The sequence below is a fragment of the Suricata suricatta genome, chromosome 11 (assembly GCF_006229205.1).
Source record: "Suricata suricatta isolate VVHF042 chromosome 11, meerkat_22Aug2017_6uvM2_HiC, whole genome shotgun sequence".
Lineage (NCBI taxonomy): Eukaryota > Metazoa > Chordata > Mammalia > Carnivora > Herpestidae > Suricata > Suricata suricatta.
In genome coordinates this window covers 88,804,019-88,825,037 of record NC_043710.1, presented here as the reverse complement: position 1 = coordinate 88,825,037, position 21,019 = coordinate 88,804,019, and the positions used below count along the sequence as shown (strand labels likewise).

Genomic DNA, 21,019 nt, shown 5'->3' with positions numbered 1-21,019 from the left:
TCTCTGACCGTAGCGAGTGTCTCATTAAGTGAGATCTTTTTTTTCCCCCTTTTATGAATTCCCACACAAAGAAACTTCCCTCTGCAATGCTGTATAGCAGATATATTGACCTGAGACCACCAGGCCCTAAAAAAGTTAAGAAAGATTAGACTGGCCTCCTGATAGCTTGGATCTGCCCCAGACTTAGGCTACCTTGTGCCTTGGGGGAGGGCATCTTGGGTGAGAATTCCCACTTGCCCCTCTTCCCCACCCCAGAGACTGCTCTGGAAGCAGACACCTTGCATGCAGCTCCCCTGACTGCCTAGACCCACCTGCTCTGGACAGAACCTCTATATCTGGGAGCCAAGATGCTTGGCTCCTTTTCCCTGAGAGGGCCAGACAATGGAAGATCCAGATTAACAAGTGTTCAGGTCTCAGAAGATCATCCTCTGTTCTAAGTCAGAACATCCTAATTGGTCCCTAAGGGCCAGAGTCTACTGGGCAAAATTGTCTCCTCTCTTCTTCCATCCCCTGGTCCTTGCCCTACTATGAGGAGTGGGGTCCCTCTTACTGGAGAGAGAAGAGGGGGAAGGTAGAGGCACAATTTTGAACATCAAGTCCACAAAGATTCAGTACTGTAGGCAGGACTCTTTTTTTCCACTGAGACCACCGTGATCGAACGTGAGTTGGCATTGCAAATGGCAGAATTAAGGTTGGAGGTGAGGTATGCTTTTCAGACAAGCTCATATGAAACACTTCTTCTTGGTGCCTGAGTGCAGTAGAAAGGGCCAGCCTGTGAGTAAAGGTTTCCCTATTAGAAGCCAGAAAACTACAGATGCTTTTCCAAGGCTGGAGTTTGAAGGGGGGGATGGGGCTTGGCAGGGGCCAGGCAGGAGCCCATGGGAAGTAGAACACAGCTCTGGTCCTCTGCACTTCTATTTAGCTGCTACCTGCTTGGGAGGCTGTGGGGCATAACCCTGCTGCTGGCCTATGAAGATGTCCTCCCTGGGTAACTGTTTAGACTGCTGCCTGGAGTCCCTCTGGGCTGAAAGAGGAGGGTGAGCAGGAAGGAGTTTCTGCAGGGGGATAAAGCTAGAACTCAGGGAGACAGGACGAGATGGGCTGCCCCTACTTGCAAAAACCAATACTGCTCAACTGGGCAGGCTTTCTAAAGGTACAGCCAGGTGCCTCTTTGCCTGTGAGTCATGGGCACACTTCACCCCCACCCCCACCAGAGCAGGGGCTTCTTTGTAGCTGTGGGTGGTCCCTGGAAAACCATGGGAGGGATGGGGAAAGAAGTCCAAGGGGAGACACAGAGAGCAGGTAGACTGCCACCGGCGCGCTCCCTTACAGCTCCCCCACCCCCTACCTGGGCTGCCCCACTTGGGCCACAGCAGAGCCCCATGATCCAGCTGACAGGAAGGAGACGCTGACGGAATCACAGTCAATGTGAGTCAGAGCCCTGGCACCACAGAGCGTGAGGTCAGGGCATAGGCAGGCCCGCTTTCACTCCCCCCGAGTCCGAAGAGCTGCATCCCCCAGACAGCTAAAGCGTGACCCAGTTCCCATGCACACATCTCCTTTAAATGCAGTCTTGTATTTTTGTCATTTCCTATGCATTCTTTACTTTTGTTCTGTCCCTTCATAATTGAACCCACAGTCCAATGGGTCTATGACAAGACTCGAGACTTGCCTCTTTCAGCACGTTTGTCTCAGTGGGATTATGTTTACGAGACCCCTACTTCTTATAGCTGGTATCAGAGCTTCCAGTTTTCCACCTCCCACTTATTTTTATGAAACAATGAGGGCAAAATGCAATAAAATATTTAAATAGATGTGTGCACACGCTGCTATCCAAAGATGACAGGGCTGGTAGAAGTGAACCGCTGTCGAAGTGGAGGCACCTTCCAAAGGCGTGAGATTCGTGTGCATTAATGGAGGCATAGATGCCCAGGTTTGGCATTCGGAGGTTGTGTAGGGGGTTGCTGGAATATAATCTGTGGAAATGCAGGGCCTGTGATGGTGAAAGGGCAGCCTGTACTGAATGGTCCAACTCAAAGTTGGTAGCTTGTTTCTACACCCGTCCTTGCCTTTTCTGTACTTCAATTTCCTGGGGCCTCTCTCCTCTTCTGGTGTTTCCCCCCCTCTGTGCTGGAACTTCTAGGTTAAACATTCGGAATCTGAAAACAGACCGTGTGTCACACTGGAAAACTTCCTCAGCCGCACCAGCTTCAGCTTCCACATCCGTGAATGAGAATGGCCATCGTGCCTATGCCATAAGGTGGCTGGGAAAAAGTAAACAAGGTTATGTGTGTCAGAAGCTTAGCAAAATGCCTGCGGAGTGGGAAAGCTCAATGAACAGCACCTGTTATTAATTGTATTTACCAACTCGCCCCTATCAAAATTTGCTCAGGGAAACACACTCATTCTCACTGAGGTGTAAATGACTGCTGGAACTTGAAGAGCTATCTTTTCCAGATTTGTGTGTTTGTTTTACAGGTTAACAGTAAGCCAAAGAAATTAAATTATAATTGTGTATATATTCAAGCTCCAAAAGGAGAGAGAGCTTGTGAAATCATATGGCACAAGATTTTTCCCCCTAGAAAGGAAAGGCAAGGAAGAGCCATGATCCTGTTGGTGCCAGGGAGCACAGGGTTCGATGGACAAGATGGGACACGTGGACGGGAAGCACACTCTCCATAAAATAGAAACACACATACTGATCATTCACACTTCCATTCTCTACTTCTGCTTCCTGGAAAAGTAGAGTTTTGAGCCAAATTCTGATGAAGGAAAGGACACAAGAGTGTAATACAGAGACCTTGATGACAGATGAGAAGCACAGCAAAAAGCATGGAGGAAAGGTGCCATTAGGTGATAGAGAGCATGTCTGTGTGGCTGGGGCTTGAGTAGGTTGGCAGTCCCCAGGACTGAGCTCACTGCCCAGCATCACTGTTTTGCACATGGCAGCCACTGTCCTCCCTTCCCTGGGGCTCCCTCTCCTGACAGATGGGGGACACAGAGCAGGCGGACCTGCCCTTGTTCCCAGCTGCAGTGAGGCCCAACATCGAGGGAGGTCCCTGGGCATTCTTTCCTTCTCCCCGAGTGGACCCCGTTGCTCTGGACTCTACTGGGTCTCCCTCCCTTCCACGACCTGGCAAAGGAGGTATCAGGGACGAGTGGCTTTTCTACGACAAACTGAGCCCAGAGAACCACTTGACCAGGTATCATTCGGCCAGAAGACAGTATGGACCTGAGGGACAAATGGAGCCTGGCTGACCCTCTTAGGATCCTCTGGCTCCAGAAGAATCTGAGAGCATCACAAGGGACAGAGGGGGTAGGAGTCAGCATCCCTTATCTCTATAGATGCCACCCCCCAGTCCTGGCACCCCCGCCCCCTCCCAGCCCACCCCTGCTTTCTTTCCCCTTCCCAGCTTCCCTCCCTGTGTGCCCGCCTCAGACAAGAGAAAGATTTATGGGAGGGAGGTAGCTGCCTCTCTCCTCCAAGAACAGCAGCTCTCCTCCCATCTGGGATCCCCAGCACCCGAGCTGCTCCTCTGTCTCTGTTGAGTTGTGAGCCTCAGGGGCCTGGCCCGTGTTGTTTTCTCAGCTCTGTTCCCGAGCAGCGGCTGCCGTCAGCTCTTGACAAATAATAATAAACCTGGGAATCAGGTTTGTCGAGAGGGATTTCGGTCCCTGGGTTCATTTTTAGATTTGTTTCTCTGTGTGTGTGTGTGTGTGTGTGTGTGTGTGTGTGTGTGTGTGTGTGTGTGCAGACAAGGGAGCACGTGATGGGGTCCTGGGGGAGCAGGCTGGGGCTCCCAGGTGCCCTGGCAATCCACCCTCACTACACCCGCAGAGGAACGGCAGGGCTCTCCTCTGCCCCTGACCATCGGGGCCGCCTGCATGTGTAAGAGAAAAGAGAAATAACTGAATGAACGGCCTGTGACTCTCTCCTTTCCCTGTCCCTCCCCACCTCACCCCTTTATGCTACTTGGATAGAGACGAAGGGGGCTGGACATGTAAAACAGAAGGCAGAATCCCAGCTCCAGGCTCAAGAGTTGCCTGACAGAGTCAGGGAGAGAGGCTCCTGACAGAATTTTTATGTGGATTCCACCCCACATGGCAGCAGCATGACCCCCTCACCCTTCCTGAGATGCAGCACCAAGGGGAGAGGTTTGCTGGAAGGGGAAGAATATTCCGAGTCAGGCATCACTGCTAGCAAGAGCTGGGCCCAGCCATGGGTGCGTGTGAAATTTAGGACCCTCTCATGGCGCCCCTCTAGGGCAGAACAGCACCTGCTTTGAGCAGTTTGGAGGTGGCCGTTAGAGGTCATTGCTGCCACCCCTGCCTCCAGGCAGGCGAAGGTGCTAACCACGTACCTGTGAGGCACATGCAAGGCCAGTGCTCACCCGTACAACCAGCGTGCTTTCCCCCCACATTTCTGGGTTTTTTGTTTTATTTTGTTTAAAGGAAGCAAAGGGGGAAAAATTGCCAAGTTGTGAAGTGCTTCAAGAGGAGATGAGAATCTTCATCAAAATGCTAAAAGCTGGAGGGGGAGAGTAATGTGAAAACTCTTGCCTGCTATTTATGGGATTGATTCTCAGATCAAGAAGAAGCAAGCAGTCGGATGAAAGGAATTATTGTTAAAGCTCCTCAGTAGGAAGATCTAATGGACAATTGCTGCTATCTGGGGGAATTAAATTGCTGTTTCAGTTTGTAAAATATATCAGCAGCTTTTTGAAGCCAGGAAAGGTGTGACAGCCCAGGCAGGGAGGAGAGGGGGCTCTGTCACTTTTGGGCCCTGTGGGTGGGGACACGGAGGCAGGCAGGAAAGAGGGCTGGGGCAGAGCACGAGCCGCTGTCCTAACTCTGACCCCGGTCCGTGTGTTTGAAGCCAAATTGAAAAATAGCTAAACTGGGGAAGTGGAGGGGCAAAGAGGCAGCCCAATGATGTGCCCGGAGTCTGGGCCCTGATGTGCTCAGAACCCCAGGCATCGGAGAGGCAGGGCGGTAAGCAACAGGTCAAGGTGGGGGCTCCTCTCTGCGAAAGCTGGTCAGAGGGTGATGTGGGTCTATGATTCCCAGCGGCCGAACTCACACCCAGGGCGGAGTCGAATCCTCTGCCTTCCATGACCACTGAGTGTCCCATCACTAAACTGAGCCCACAGAGGGATCCACTGTGGATTAAAAAAACCACCTCTCCTCCTAGAACGGGATCTCTAGGCTCAATGAGTGCACAAATGACCTGCTGACTGAGCCACATACACGGGAGTCATACTGCTATCAGGATAAAGGCCACACCACAAAATGGCTTTGGGAGTGGGGAAAGGAGAGGAGTGGAGGCCGTTAGAAGGAAGACCACAGCCGTCTGGAGACTATACTCCTGGTATAGGGGAGCAGAAGGGTCTCTGCCTTCTTTGCTTTCACAGAAGGCTCTTACCCCTTCCAAAGACCCTTTGTCCCATGTGGCACTTAAAGGTTAAAGGAGGAGAGAAAAGTGGGGAGAGAGAGAGACATGTCCCCATGTCTCAGGGAGTCAGAAGCCAGCAATCCTAGTTCAAGTTCACGCTGGCTTCCCCTCTGTCTCCACTCTGTTCCCTGGAGACCAGCATCATAATAATAGGGCACGACCTGGCACCACCACCTAAGGAGGCTTCCCAGAAAGGTAGCAAATGACAATTAGTTCAAAGAGCTCTGGTGGCCAAGGGGTCTGAGTTGCCTGCTGTCTTGCTGAAGTCACTGGAGAGTTCTTTCCTACTGAGGGTTCCAAGCAGGAACCAGGAGGGGCACCGGGAAGCCGCCCTCCTGGCTGGGGCATTCTGCAGTGACTTGGGTTCCGTGCCAGATGCAGTGTCCCTGGGGACCTGGGTCATGGTGGAGTGGTGGCTCATGTTGAAGCTTAGCCAGCCAGCCTCCAGGACAATAGTAGTGGGAGTGAGGGAGGATCCTGAGTGCCAAGCCTGCTCGGTTTCCCTCCTTCCTGTCCTGCCTTCAGTAACAGAGACACAGCTACCTTCAGGCTCCCACACCCCACTCTGGACCTGCTCTGCTCTTAGCACACTGGAGGGCTTCCATTTGCCCCCAGCACCCAAGATCAGAAAGAGGGGGGCCAAACAGCATCCGCCAGGCCACGGCATTCCTGTTGGCTGAATCCTCAGACCCCTGAGCTACCACTCAGTTCCTAGAGCCCCTGGTCCAGCATTTGGTGGGCTGCTGGGGGTCTGGCCCCTTCCCCTTCATTCCTCAAGGGCCCTTTACTTCTCCCTCACTTGCAAACAGTGACCTTCTCAACCAGACCTTCTCAGATTTTACAGCCTCCCAGCCCACAGGTCGATCCGCCCTCTCACCTCTGTGTTCTACACCATTCCCGCACTGGTCCTGCCCAGTCACTGCCCAGAGCTGCCTCCATAAACCAGGCACAGTGACCATCATGTTTCTTCTGAAGCTTCAGATTTCTATCCGTTCCTGGGTTTCAAAAAGAAATCTGGTGTGTGTGTGTGCGCGCGCCCCTGCGTTTCTTTAGATAAATCCACAGAGTCACATGAAATCAGTGACAGGTTGACACCGTTATTTCAAGATTCATCGCTCTGAGTTGCCAGCACAAGAGACCTAGCCAACTCCTTCCCACCAACAACACTTTTTTTCCAAGCACAATTTATAGCAGTGGGGTGAATTTGTTTCCAAAAGATGAATATCACACTATCAGCAACAGCTGCCTCTCATTTTTATTTGTTTTTAAATTTGACTCAAAGTCCAATTCTCTATACACATCCGAAGCTGTAAATCCTAAGGCGACTGATTACATGATTTAGTAAACAGGTTATATTATATAATGCAATTAAAGTGGGGCTCCGAGGTGCCACCTACAGGCCGCTCCTGGGAAGGGAGCTGGGCCAGAGACCATCATTTTGGACGAGGCTCCAGGCTGAAGGAAAATAAACGGGATTGCACCAGGGTTGAGGCGGCTGCTCCTGAGGGAGAAGTTGCAGCCAGCCAGGTTACTAATGCAGCCTTTTGGTCCCTCCTGCTGAGTTCACTCTGTTATTTCAGCCTCCTGCAAATCTGTCTAGACGTCAGAACCCAGGCCTGGGCAGCTGCTCAGAGGGGCCAGCCTGGGGTTGGGGGGCCGCGGTTGGGGGTGGGGGGAACCACCTGGGGGCTTCTGGGCAGGGGCTGCTGATGAGAGCTCCTGGCTCTCCGGCCTTAGGGGCCTCCCCCCTCACTCCCAAATGGGAAGTGAGGTAGAGAATACTTGAGCTTGGCTAGCCTTTGCAATGAAGCTACGATCCAAGGATTTCCATCCCCTTCAACAAAACTTGTGTTGAGGGCCAAATGATGGGCAAAGACTTTCAGACTATTTTGGTGAAACCCCTCAGCTTGCAATCTGAGAGGGGCAAGTGGCTTGTACTGGCCACAGATATGTGGCAGAGCTAGATAAGGAATCCAGACTTACTGACCCTAAGCACGGGCAGGGTCATGGGCAAATTCATGGGAATTTGCGAAAGAAGAAATTGAGGCCCAGGAGGAGGGGGGCTTCCACAGCCTCTGCATGTAGGAAGGCAAGGAAAATAATGAAAATACTGCTGGTGTGTGTCAGAGGACAAAGGAGAGCTTCCAGGGACCCCTCAGCAGTGTGCCTTAGGAAGGAAGGGGGAAAGGAGAGAAGGAAGGGGAGAGGGGGAGGGGCATAGAGGGAAGGAAAACCCTGCATCAATGCTCTCTCCCATCACCCCTCCCAACACTCCTCAGATGAATCAGGTTCTGGGGCCTCAAGAATTCTAGCTTCTCCAAAGAACTTTAGAAAGACTGAACCGCATATAACTGGGGAGAGGGGAGGGGACTTTCTTCCCTGGGCACTAAGAAACTGGACCAGAAGGGGGTGGGGGCAGGGACAGATGAAGAAAACAGGACTCTCACAGTCCAGGGGGTGGAAATACATCCACACCTTGTCCTGTGCCAACCATCCACCCAGTCTCCCATCTGGGAAAACGAGGTGCGACCGCGAGGAGCCGGAGGAGCCTGAGGGAAGCTTGTCCTGTCCCCGCTCCTACCCTCCTACCGGATACAACTAGTCTCAGCTAGGGTCAGAGGGCAGGCACAAACGCTGTCGGGCCAGCTGGCCAGAGAGTTCCCAATTAGACTTTGTTTCTCATCCTTAAGGCCCTGAGCCCCCAACCCCAGCACCCCAGCCCAATTACTGCGGGGCAGCATTAACCCCTTGGTGCCCCAGGCCGTTAATGGAATGTTAATTGGTCTAATGGGTTTCATGTCAACAAGTCCTAATGAGCTCTTTCCTAACGAGCTTGCTATTTTTTTTTCTAAGCCTGTTTGTCAACACACTGGAGTTTGGGCTACAGACCTGGGGCCTCACCTTGGGCAGGGGGAGGGAGCAGAGTTGAGGAGATAGACGGAGTGGGTGCTCTAGGGCTGCCTATTCCTACTTCCTAAAGGGGTGTCTTTTTCTGCCCCCTCAGCCACCTGCAACCCATGCAACACGGCTTTCCTCAGCTCCTGAGCTCTGTAAAATGGCCGTGTTAGCTCCCTTTGATAATATCAGTGACACAAACTATTTCTTCTTGGATATCATTGTGGGGTTGAATGTTGCAGCAGGGTTTCCCCCCCACCTTCTAGCTGTCATATAATAAAGGTTTTCAGCACTAAGAACAATCTTTTGACATGAGCCTCTCTTCCATGGGAAATTTCTCTGTGGTAAATCATTGCTCGGTGTCCTCCATTTGCACACTTGGCTGTGCTCCCTCCAGCGCCCTGGTGTCTGGTAACACAGGGCCAGGGCCTCTGGACGGGGATGGGGCGGAGCAGCCTCTCTGAGCCACTGGCAAGTGCTGGAAGCCCCTCTGAACTCCCAAAGAAAGTACAAAAAGGGCCAGGCACCCAGCTATTGCTTAAGAAGCAAGCAGCCCCCACCCAGCTGTGGAGTCTTGCTGGGCCCAGTTTCAGAACAAGAGAAGTCAAATTCCCATGTTCCTCTCCAGGGTGGTTCCACGTGGCCCCTCAGCACCCCCCCAAGCCAGTGGGGTTTCCCAAGAACCGATGGGGGAGGGGGGAGCACATGTGTGTGTGGAGTGGGGTGAAGAAAAGAGCAAGCTTCCGGAGATGGGCGTGGGGTCTCCCCCAGTGTCTTGTTACCAGAGGCTTCTGTGCCTGAGTGAGCAGAGAACCGAGGAAACTTAAGCCCCTGATGAAAAGGCCTCCTGTTCTCTGGCAGGAGAAGCCCCCAGAGGGCAATGGGTTAGTGGCCTAGTGGCCTGTGGTGACCCCAGAGAGGGGGAGGGGAGGGGCAAAGGCCATCTGGGTCCTCAGAAAATTGTTCTTCTGTCCTCTGGTGAGGCGGGTCTGGCCCCTGCTCCCAGCCCAACAGACTCCAGCCCGAAAAATCTCCTCTCAGCCTTGGCAGCCGTGGTTGTTTCTGGGTGCAGCTTTTAACCATCTCTCCTTGCAAATATTTCTAGGGACAGCAACTCTAAAGTGCCCCCACCTCCCGTTCATCGGACAGTGGACAAAATGCAGATTAAAGACTCTATTTAGCCCCAATCCTCCTCATTGAGTGTCCTCTGCTTTGCCTTTAACTGACCTTCTCATCCGTGGAATTAGGTTACCCCAAGGCCCAAACCCAAAGTTAAAGGGAACTGGTTGCCCCTAAGAGGGGAGAAAAACCACCTAGAGGGAGCTCCCACCCCAGACTCTGCCCCCAGGCTCCCTCTTCTGGGGGCTGCTGGCACTACAGCCTCACAGAGGTTCGCTTTTCCGGGTGCCAAGGATTGGGGCTCCATAGAAGAAGCCCTCATGGCCCCAACTAAAGTTTCCTTATCTGCCAGAGTTCCAGGAAGGGCTGACCCTAACACACCCCTGAAATGTCCCTATTTCCTTTTTTCCCTCAGGGTCCAAAAGAGAGATTCCACACCCATTTCAATATCCAAACGGTCTTAATTCTGGAAGTTTCTTCTGACATCTCAAGGAGTATCTATCCTCTTTTTACCCCAGGAACCCTTTTCATTCTCCTCTTGACTTCCTTGGATGTTTATTGCCACCCAAAGACCCAGCCGTGAAAATAGGCATTGGTTCTCCCAGTCCTGAGGTGCCTGGCTTCCCCAAAGGCTCCTTGCTGAGATTCTGTGAGAATAAAGAACGGATCTGGGTACCTTGTGGCTGGGGGGGGGGCGGGGAGAGCCTGAGTGTTTTTGTTGCACAGATACCCCAGTGGCCCATCACTGGAAGTAAGGCCAGGGTGGTGAGGTGTAGGGAGCAGTGAGGCCATGGTGCATTCCCTGCAGTCACAGCAAAAGTCCTCTCTTCCTACACTGTCTCCTCTGGAACCTCCATTTCATTTTCCTCCTGCCTGTTGGACCGTCACCTTCCCTACTGATAACACTCCTCTGAGAGGAGATCTTGCCACCTGTCATTTATTCAACCATACCTCCTCCTGGCTCAGTCCTTTGCATGTAGTTGACACTTGATAACTAGTCCTTGAATGAGCACCTAAATTTCCAGTGCTTTGCGCACTTAAGGTCAAAGTATGCCTCGTGCTTCAGAGACTCTGTTTGGGCAGGCTTCCCATATTCTCCTCTTCCTGAAAAATAACTGAAACAACTCTCTCTCTCTCTCTCTCCCTCTCTCTCTCACACACACACACACACACACACACACACACACACACACACCAGGGTCCTGGAGACCAGCCCCTTCCCTTAGGCAGCTCCAAACACCCTGAGGTTCCCACAGAATTCAGGTATTCAAACATTTCAGAAGACCCCTAGGGCAGGGGTGGGCGGGCATCAGTGTGACGATGGGACCCCTCAAGGGGCCTCAAAGACAGGGCAGGGAGGGTGTGAGTCTGTGTCACAGATGTTTCTAGCTCATCAGCACTTTCCAGCCAGTGGGGGAAGGACAGGTCCCTTGCCCCATAGAGGTTCTTAGGAGTTTCCAGGCCCCACGGTGGACAGGCCTGCATCAGGCAAGCAGCCAATGCTTTCCAGCTGTAAATATTTCAGAGCATCTACTGTAGTAAACAGCTTTCCGGGCATTCTGTTTCCTTGGGTGGTATTGCCAGGCTGTCTCCACTTACAGCACTATGTTTTAATTTAAGAAGAAACCTTGAGGTCCAGCAGGGGCAGCTCACTTCCTGGTGATGGGAAGCGGGTGGAGGTCACAGGGAACAGGAAACCTGGAGATTTTGGTCCAATCCCTGCTTCACTCCCCACCCCCACCCCCACCCCAACCCCCCATCATTCCTCTTGGCCTCTGTCTCCTCCTCTATGAGGAGGGCGTGGACTTGACTCTGCTCTTCTGGCCCCAGATGCCTGTGATTTATACCGAAGGCTAAGGAGTCTTACTTAATAGAATGTTGCAGACACATCCATATACCCACAGTCACAAACACACACCTAGAAAAACTCAGCAAGTGACGGGGGTGCTCACCCGGCCTCTCAGATGTTCCCTGCCTCTCCCTTCCCTGCAGAACTCCGACAGGTCACCCCCTGCTGCCGGCTCCACCCTCCAGTCTAAAGAGCAGACCTGCAACCCACCTCTTTCTTCGGCCGCTAGGGGGCGGGGCGAGCACACCTGGGAGGGGTTGGTTGGTGCTCACAGACCCCGTGGCTGGGAGGTGGGACTTGGAAGTGGAAGAACTTGAGGCCTCTGCCCGAGAGCCAGGTGGCTGCTCCAGAAGCCTGGGGAAGGGACAGCGCCCGTGTCCTATGGGATACGCGAACAGCCGCCAGTGCCCAGTGCTGCCACCAGCCAAGCCCTACCCCTTCCCCCACCCCCCCCAGGCCCCAGCTGACGCTGAACAAAGCGTGGTTGCAGGTACACGGGTTGTTTCACGTGTGATTGGAATGTCGTTTCTTTCAAGTCAAAATAGCACAGCAAGCCCCAGTCACGCCTCTCCTCCTAGCTCTCATTTGTTCCCCTAAAGGGCCTCCAGCGCTTGCTGTAGCCCAGCAGTTCAGGTGGCCCAGCCTGAGAAAATGTCGAGCCTGCTGGTCCCCAGGGCTCCCTGTGCTCATCGATTAACGGTGCGGCCCCCTTTCTCCTGCCACAGATCCTCGATGTGAATCAATCCCATGATGCAACATGCCTCCCCAGCCCCCGCTCTGACGATGATGGCCACGCAGAATGTCCCTCCCCCACCCTACCAGGACAGCCCGCAGGTGAGTGTCAAATGACCAGATGACGGGGAAGGGGGTGCGGAGACCTTACCCGGGAGGGACAGAGCTAGGTCTCCCTCAGCTGTATCCTGGCCACTCTCTGGGTTCTCTCCCCACCCAACTCTGAAGAGTCAGCAAACACAGACCCTGGAGGAGTCATTGCATTTGACAAACCGGGTTCAGATCCGACTTGAGTGGCTCTGTCACCAGCATCTGGGACCCTTGTCTGGGGCACCTAGTCAAGGTCCTGCCCCCACCCCCACCCTGCTTCCCACTCAGAGCAGATTTCAGACAAATGCAGGCACCCCTCTCTCAGAGAAATCCAGATGCCGGTGATTCGAGTCTACGTTTGAGTATCTGGAGAAACATCTTAAAATTGAGGTTCCTTTATACCAGCTCCCCCCTTTACTGGTCACTGGAGCCCTTATGTCCAGTCCTTCTGTGCCTGCCCATTCCAGGAATCCCCTTCTGTTCAGGACTCTGTGGGCTTCTTTCTAGAAAAAGGCCAGGACCGTATCTCTACACCCTCCAGCCCTGCCCACCCCCTGTCCCCAGTTTCCATTCCCCAGCTGAGACACAGCAGCCCCCAAGTTCTTCTGAGACTCCTTCCTGGCTGCAGCTCTTGAGAAGGTGGCATCTTCGTCCTGTCTTCCTGTTGTCTCCTCTCTTCCTTCTAGAGGTTGGCCCAGCTTTTGGGACTTGGCCTCCCCCAGTCCATCAGACTGACCACTCAGGATCTGTGCTTCCCCCCCGGGCGCACCTTTCTTCTCTGGAGACTCTGGGCTAGTTTTGCACTGGGCTGTCACATTCTCTGGCCCTTACCGTCACTTTCTCCTATTTTCTCTACCTTTGTCTCTCAAATCAGTATTAATTCAGTAAGTGTTTATTGAGTATCTGTCATATGAAATGTGGTCAGCTAGAACATTCATTCACTTACTCATTCATTCATTCATTCATTCAACGAACGGGCAGTGAGAGCCTATTGTGTGCCAGGCGGCCCTTCTCGTGTTTGACACAGCAGCCGGTCTTTGCTCTGCCTGATGTCCCTTGCTCCTTAGGATTTCACACACAGCCGTTCTCAGGGGCCACGTGGAAGATCTGTGCAGCGTGAAAAGGATATTAAGGTGCAGATGCAGGGTGGGCAGGCCTTTGTTCACATTAGGTCCTATGACCCTGGCACCCCCAGCCTAGTGGGAGCATGTAGTGCCTCTTGATCCATCCTGTCCCCGCTCCCGCCCCGGGAAATCACCGCATTGCAGAATGTCCACCATGCGGGCCACCACTGACTCCTCTCCCCCTGAAAATCCAAAAGTACTTGTCATTCCCCGATCTTCGAGCACACGTCCTTTTGTCCACAAATGACCACAGGCTTAGACTTGGCATTTACATGGTCCTCTATTTGAAAGCCTCTAGGTGTGCAACACTATGTCTGGCCTTCCCCTCCACAGTCAGAATTAAGTCCAGCAGGCCTGGGCTGCGGGGACTTAGGCACCTAGGGGTCATAATGGGGGATGAGCTTTGTTCTCCCTCAGTGGACACAGACGCCATTCTCTCGTCTGCTCAGGCAGTGTTGGGGACCCCTGGGGTACTGATAAAGGGTCAGGAACTTTGGATACTGTCTCCTAGCTCCACAGTAGACATGGGGAATGGACAGGGGGTCACTTCTTGTGTTTAGCCAGTGGTGAGCACGGATGCCTGCATACACAAGGCTCGGGCACAGTCGAGGGCAGGGCCAAGAGGTCAGAGAGCACTGAACTGGCACAGCTGGTGGTGGCTGCCTCCCTCCACCCACCCCAAGCCTGCAGGGGCAGCTGGGAGAAGTTTGGGTTTGGTGAAGATTAGCAGCAACAGGACCTGTGTTGTCCAAGAATGCTGATCGGGGATTTAAGAACAGGAGCCTGATTTAACTCTCAGCGCACAGCCGAGAACGAATACATCCCAGCTGCTGGGGGAGGTGATGGATGTGGGGCTGGAGCTCCTAGGCACTCAGCACCCCAGAAGCCACCATGAGCTGCCTTTTGGGGAAGGAACCGAGGCTCCAGTTCCCCAACTAGAGGCTCAGAATAGAAGCCTTGTGTGGGGACTGTCCCAAGGCTCTCCTCTCTGAGAAGCCACCAGCACGTCGCCATTGAAAACGTATTTATAGCAAAAGAATACTTTGCCCTGAGGAAGCCACACATCTATCAGTAACCCCAAGGTCCAGAAAAGAAGTGTCTGACAGGAAGTGTCAGCACCCATGGTAAAGTGACCAAGCCAAAGTCTGGGGTCCTTATGCCTTAGCTAGGCCATCGGACTATGGCTAGATTGCCGTGTGCCTTCCCTGAGCCAACCTGGTTCCCAAAGGAACTAACGAGGATGGAGGGTCATGGGGAGTAGTCAGGGCAGAGGTGGAATGGGTGGGATGGAAGAGGTGAGTGAGACCCCCGGACAAAGACCTCTGGTTCACGGGGAAAGGCTGTTCTCTCCAGAGAGAGCTAGATTTTGATGCCAGTCGGCTTTGGGGAGGGGGGGTGCCTTCTCCAACCTCTCTGGGGGCTTCTGGGAATGGCTCCCATATAGGAACATCTTCAGTGTGAGTCTTCTGCTGAGGAACTTGCTCTGACCCTCCTACCTTTTCCCCTTTGTGCTTGCAAGAGGCTGAGCCCAGCTTCTCAGGGGAAGCCCTGCTGCACTCCCCTCCTAAACTCATTATCCTAGAGATGCAGCTGTCCTCTGACACTCAGTGTCCTCAGGAAAGATGGGCCCGATAGGAACATGCAGAGTGCTTCCAAGATCAGGCTCTCTGGAAAGGGATTCCTCACTTCCTCCTATTCCTTTAGGTCTCATCCCATTACTTCTGGACCTGGTAGGATTTGTTTCCTCAAGGCCCAGGCAGCTGAGCACATCTCTCTATCACCTCCTTGGAAATCCAGTTTCTTCCACAGGCAAAAGTGGACAGTCTCGGATACGAAGTCCCCAAAATGAAAAAGGAAACGAGAAGCAGAGCCCTTCCTCTGAGACTCATGCAATCGTTTTAATAATGTTCCCGTTGTGCTAAGGGCTAGCAATACTGAGCATAATCTATTCAAATGCACAGGAGAATCTCACTTTGGAAAATTAGGAATCTGCATTAAAAAATTCCCAAGCCCCGGACCTTCTTTATAATAAATTAGAATTTTTTTTCAAGGCAAGTTCTTAACTTGGCAATTTCATTTTTGAAGTTTGGGGAATAAAGTTATTAAAAATGAGGGAAATTTTTTTTTTTCTTGCCATTTCAGGAGAGAACCATTAATGGTTATGGCCCCATGCTATCTGGGCACAAGCCAAGTGGTATGGTGGCCAAGCAGCCTCTGGCCCCTTAGTTCCGTTTCAGTCCATACTGGGGAAACTCTGTGATTACTTGTAAGGATGTCACTCTGTGTTTATTTGTGCACTAAAGGCAGACAGTAAGTTTGGAAGGTGCAAAACCAACAACCCACTGAAACCCTTCCTGTGGCCTGCTTCCTCCTTCTGGTGGCTCTGGTTAACTTCTGTTAGAGTCGCAGCGCCCTCTATTGTCTAACTGCAGTACTTTGATTCCAGCATCGTCTCACTGGGTCCTTGATCCTCACTTTATGCCCTGAGAGGTAGGGGCCAGTCCCTGGGTACTGTGGATTTCTACAATGATGCTTTAATGAAAACATTGTCTTCAGGGAAATCTGGATATGAGCTAGGTGTGTGGTCCCCCTGTTCAATACATGTTATTAATTCCTACATCACTCTTTTCCCCTCTTCTGCATCTCTGCAACAGCCAGCCTGGCCATCTGTCCCCTGGACTTGTCCAACCCCCTCCTCCCACTGTCCTAATCTGCTCCCCTCAACCCCCATTCTTAATGGAACTCTAAAGGTTATGTTCTCCACTATTGTCCCCTCCCAGCAAGTCTCCCTGCCAGAATCTTCAAGGTAACACAATCAATCACCTTCTCACTCCTTCCGGGCATATACCCTTCATTCATGTATTCTATCTCCACCTCTGAATGTCATTCAAGTTCTTCTACTTCTTGTAAGACTCTGCATGCAATGTCCACACCAAGCCAAGTTCCCCCTTGTGCAGTTCCACCAGCAGATTCAGGAACCCGTGCGGATTCAATCATGAAAACAGTAGCTTCCCTCGCTCACCTTACTCACACACACCAGCCCCTGCTATCAGCCACCTCCCCCTACTCTTCATCAAACACAGACACATACCTACCGTTCCACAAATATCTTTGCCCTTGGCTTATAGGCAAGACAAATATTTTATCTGGTCTATTTGTGTATGTATTCAATGTTTAGTATTCCTCTGTCTACGTGTCCCTGGCGTGTCGGGCTGCATGAGCATTTGACCAGAAAGCAGACATTCAGGCAGCTCCCGGTCTGTCAGTTACCACCTTAGGAACAAACTGGTACGTAGGTAGTGTGCCTTGACGATGGCGTGATACTAAACATGTTTGGGTCATTCACTCACGATGCAGCCTTGTTAGTGACCAGAGGGAGGCAAGGCAGGCCAAGTCAGAACTCTTGGATCAGGACCAGGGTGGGAAGCTCATTTCAGAAGGAAGTCAAGCGTTTGCTTGGGACCCCTTGGCAGAAGCTGTGTTCCTCCATCCCCTTCCATCCTCCTGCAGCCCCCCCGCCCCCAGAGCCAGGAGACTGGTGCTCAGGCCCCAGAACACTATGCCTGGAAATCTGGGGTCAGACAGATGCTGTCTCACCTCTCCTTCGAGAGGAAGGCTAAGGCCAAGCCAGGCCAGACCCGCCTCTCGCACGCCCCCCGCGGCGCCCCCAGATACCTTCTTTCCCTCCCTCTCAGAGCACCGTTCGTACTGTTCCAGCTCCGGGCAGGGCCAGGGAAGCTGTCATCCTGGGGAAGCTGGATGGGCTTTGATCAGTCGTTAGGATCCCCATGCTGGTTTGATTAGCTGGAGGCAGAGGGGGCGGCTGGGGCCCCTGGCTGTGAATGGCCCCCATCCAGCCATGCAGCTGTGACGGGCAGAGGGTGTTCAGATGTTTTCACACTTTACATTCCTCTCATCTCTTTAAGGGCTGAAGCCCCCTGCCTTGCAGGGCCCTCTGCTCAGCTGCCTGTGAAGCACATTCGCTTTGCAGCGTTAGAGTTAATTCGGCAGCTTTGAAAGTCCCCCTAAGCCTTTTCTGTGGTTGTGATTGACGGCTCCCTCCGCCCCTGGGGCAACACTCCAGGGACCCTATGGGCGACCTGCTTTCCCTGGCTTTGACTCATCAGAAATGGACTCTACTCTTTCTTTTTTATTTTTCACTGGGTCTTTCTTCTCTTTGTGCACAGTGACCTCTCTCCCTGGTCTGCTTGGGCCACCCATGTTTTTAAACCAGACATGTTCCCAAACTCCAACTCACTCAACACCTTCATTCCTCATTGTGGAAAAGGCAAAGCAGCCTCTGAGTCTGGCCGAGGGGGGCCTCTGTGCCCCCCACTTAGGAGATGGGAAGGGAGCAATAGGACTGCTAAGCTTGTGAAGAAATACTCTACCGGGCTTGTCTAGGTTTTTTATTTGTTGAACTTACACCTCAATTCTGATATTTACCAAAAACACAGAGATTTTATTGTCCATCCTCTCGCCTCCAAGCAGATGAGTGCCCCAAACAGCTACAAAAATAGTTAATGGCCCAACTACACAAAGCTTAAAATAAATCAGGGAACAGGTGATCAAAGTCTGCAGTGGGCCTGAGGAGCACTTGAACTTACTTTGCCTTCCTTTCCTGTGTGATTTTCTAGGAGCTGGGGTGTCTACATGGCTTAGGGGAGGTGCTTCCTGTCCCTGGAGTTTGTGGTCTGGAGTGGGATGACTCTGAGAGGCAGACATTCAGGAATCCTAGCCTTTGGCCCAGCCGCACTGCTGATGAATGACACACACTTAGGCCTATCATTTCAGTACGATGTCTTTCATCCACACATCCATTCAGTTAACATCAAGAGCTTTCTGTGATCTTGCAGACCTTGTGCTGGAGATACCAAAGGAATAGTTCCTGCTCTAAGGAAGCTTATGGTCCATTTTGGGCCTCAGTTTCAGCATCGGAACAATGGGAATAACTTGTGCCTGCCCTGCCTCATAGGACTGCTGTAAGTGTGGGCATGAGAAGCAGAGCGCTCTTTCCCCGCCTCTTTCCCTCCATGACCCTGACACTGATTTTTCACTCACTCTCTTCCATACATCTTCAGTACCCATGATTGCATTGAACTTTAATTACTTTTTATTAGGAATATGATAGACATATCAAATATTTGTTTCTAGCTGTAAACACACCCCCTTGCGTGCACACACACATACAGGCACACACCTAGCACACAGAGGCACACACACACTGAGATTTTGCTATACCCACTAACTATACTGGAAATCACTGGTTTTGGACTGTCACACATGTGAGAATTCTCCAGACACGGATGGGAACGGGGGGCTAGCAGACAAGTTCACTGCCTTCCTCCTATTAGCCACATGTCAGTAACACCCCAGAAGTGCAGACAGGGCCAGTGAACATTTTACAAGCCTCATTTTGTGAACCTCTGCCTACAAACCCTTTTAAACCTAATTAATTAGCTACGACCCCTCATTTTACACCACGGAGTAATTTTTCTGTGGTTTGTTCCATTCAGTTGGCCCTGCAATCACAGTGTAGGTGACCTAGGCCTGCTGTTCCGGGAGCTCCTTCAAGTTACATTGGGTTTCCCGGGCTCTGCTGTCAGCTCTTTCAGCCCCTCAGCCTCCACTCCACCCCCGCCCCCCAGTTCTGACTGCACTGGGGGACATTAAGAGGAACCCTTGCTGACCCTGAACCTTTTAACACCTCTCTCCCACTCATTCCCTCACTCAGTCTGTCATTCAGTCATTTAACAAACACACTGGGAGCCTACTGGGAGCCAGTCATGGTAATAGGAGCTAGGGACCTAGTCCACTCAGGAAGACAGACCATTCAGGGCCCTGAAGCATTACAGGCGTTAAGGTTCGAGGCTTACACAGTTGAGCCGAGTGTCCAGGTTACCTAGAGCTGGGAGGTGTAGAGCACTGGAAAGGCTTCTGGGGAGCCTTAATGCTCCAGCTGAGCCCTGAAAGAGGGGTAGGTTTACACATGGGAGGGGCGGAGGGAGGGAGGCCAGGGAAACGTGGACATTTCCTGCTGAGGCAGCTGTAGGAGCAAAGGTATGAGGATATAAATCAACAGGCATGTTCAGGCAGCCCGACATGGTAGGGTCTGATCAGGGTACAGTGTAAGGGGAGGGGGCTGTACCAGAGACAAGGCCAGGGTTGGTGAGCACGCCCGGGCCTGGAGCATCCTGTGAGCTATGCCCTTCCCTCAAAAACATCATTTTTTGGCCTTGCCCCCTTCTGCCTCCCACCTACTGGGGCCAAACTTGATGTTTACCAAATCGCTACAAGCCCTGACCTCCTCCCAGGTCCTTGGACTCTCTCCTGGTTGTGAGGGAACCAGATCCTGCCCTGCCAGCTTGCCCAGGCACCGCAGAGAGTGCCAGCTCCCGGGCAAGCCCAGCCCAGCCCAGCCCTGCTGGCGCCCCAGCGGCCCTGGTGGGCCAGGCCCATGCACCCCCACCCCCACCTCCCATTCTCCACAACACAGTGGCTCAGTGGCCTGGGCAGGGGGAGGAGGGGGGAGGCAGGCACCAGGACCGGGCAGCTCCCACCTTGCCTGGGTTGGTGGAAAGCTCAGAAGAGGGGCTTTCCTCTTTGGAGGAGTGTCCCTGCTGAGTCACGCTGAGAAGTTACAGGCCTAGGCTGTCCGGGTTGGAACAAAGGACTCTGTGAGAAGTTCTTAGATGCTGGAGTCACAAAGAGCAAGGTCACACATGAGGGGGGAGGCATATTTAGGGTGACCCAGGAAGCCTGGGTGCTGAGGTGTCTGGGGCAGGGTATGGACAAAGGAGTGGAGTTTAGATTGAGAGAGAAGACTAGCAAAAAAGAATCATCAACACTCTTAGAAACCAAGTCCGCCATGTGCATTTCACCCTCACTCACATATGGCTTCACCGTAGCCCTGGGGAATGAGATTATTAGCTCTATTTGTACCTGATGGAGAAACTGAGGCTCAGAGGAACTGAATCACTCACCCAAGGTGACACAGCTGATGAAGGGTGATGTCTCCTTCCACAACACCATGGCCCCCTCTCCTTGTGCCTGAACCCAAGCCTGCCCCACTCCCCCGGGTGCTTACAAGAGAGTGGGTTCCTTCCACAGGGGTAGGACCCTTCCCCACCCCTGGCAGCCCATGGTATAGAAGCAACAGAGGCCAACTCTGAGGGCTGCAGATTGTGGATTATATGAACGATAACTACCATATGGTATTAAGTGCCAGCTGCTTTGCATGTATTATCTCATTTAATTCAAACAACACTGCACCTTAGGTATTATTACTCTCATTTTGTAGCTAAGGGCCCTGGAAAGGTTGAGTAACCTGCCCAAGTTTCACAGGCAGAGAGTCAAGTCCAAAGTAAATGCTCATGAGAGTACATCACGCTATATCCCGTGGTCTCCAGCCCTGGGTGGAGCTCCCAAATAATACGAAGGCAGGACCCATGACTTCTCTTCTGTGACCCGAGGCATTCAGCGTCAAGAAAGTAAACCTGCAGCTAAAAAGATATCATTTGATGGGAAGCCTGCATACCCCGCCAGTCATTCCTGTATTCGGTAGATATTTTGGATACACTTGCTGTCAAACACTGAGGCTACGAGCATAAACAGAGAAGACATAGCCCAAGCCCTACAGGGTCCCGCTGTCTGGTTGATGAGAGAGGCAAGTAAGCACATCCACTAAACAGTGTGCTCAGGGCCGTGGGAGCACGGGGCAGATGGGCCTGGCCGTCACTGGGACTCAACCAGCACTCA

The 21,019-nt window shown here is 52.5% G+C and overlaps 1 protein-coding gene across 8 annotated transcripts in view; it reads left to right on the top strand.

Annotated features, from left to right (window-relative positions):
* PKNOX2 (PBX/knotted 1 homeobox 2) overlaps positions 1 to 21,019 on the top strand; it is a 265,040-nt gene that overhangs the window by 173,039 nt on the left and 70,982 nt on the right. For 7 of the 8 annotated variants that reach the window (XM_029957420.1, XM_029957413.1, XM_029957414.1 and 4 more), the window contains one exon: positions 12,041 to 12,149. The exons of the other annotated variant lie outside the window; for it this stretch is intronic. In XM_029957420.1, coding sequence (XP_029813280.1) covers positions 12,063 to 12,149 — 87 coding nt within the window. In that variant the 5' untranslated portion in view covers positions 12,041 to 12,062. The remainder of the gene's footprint in view (positions 1 to 12,040; positions 12,150 to 21,019) is intronic. 8 annotated transcript variants of the gene reach the window in all.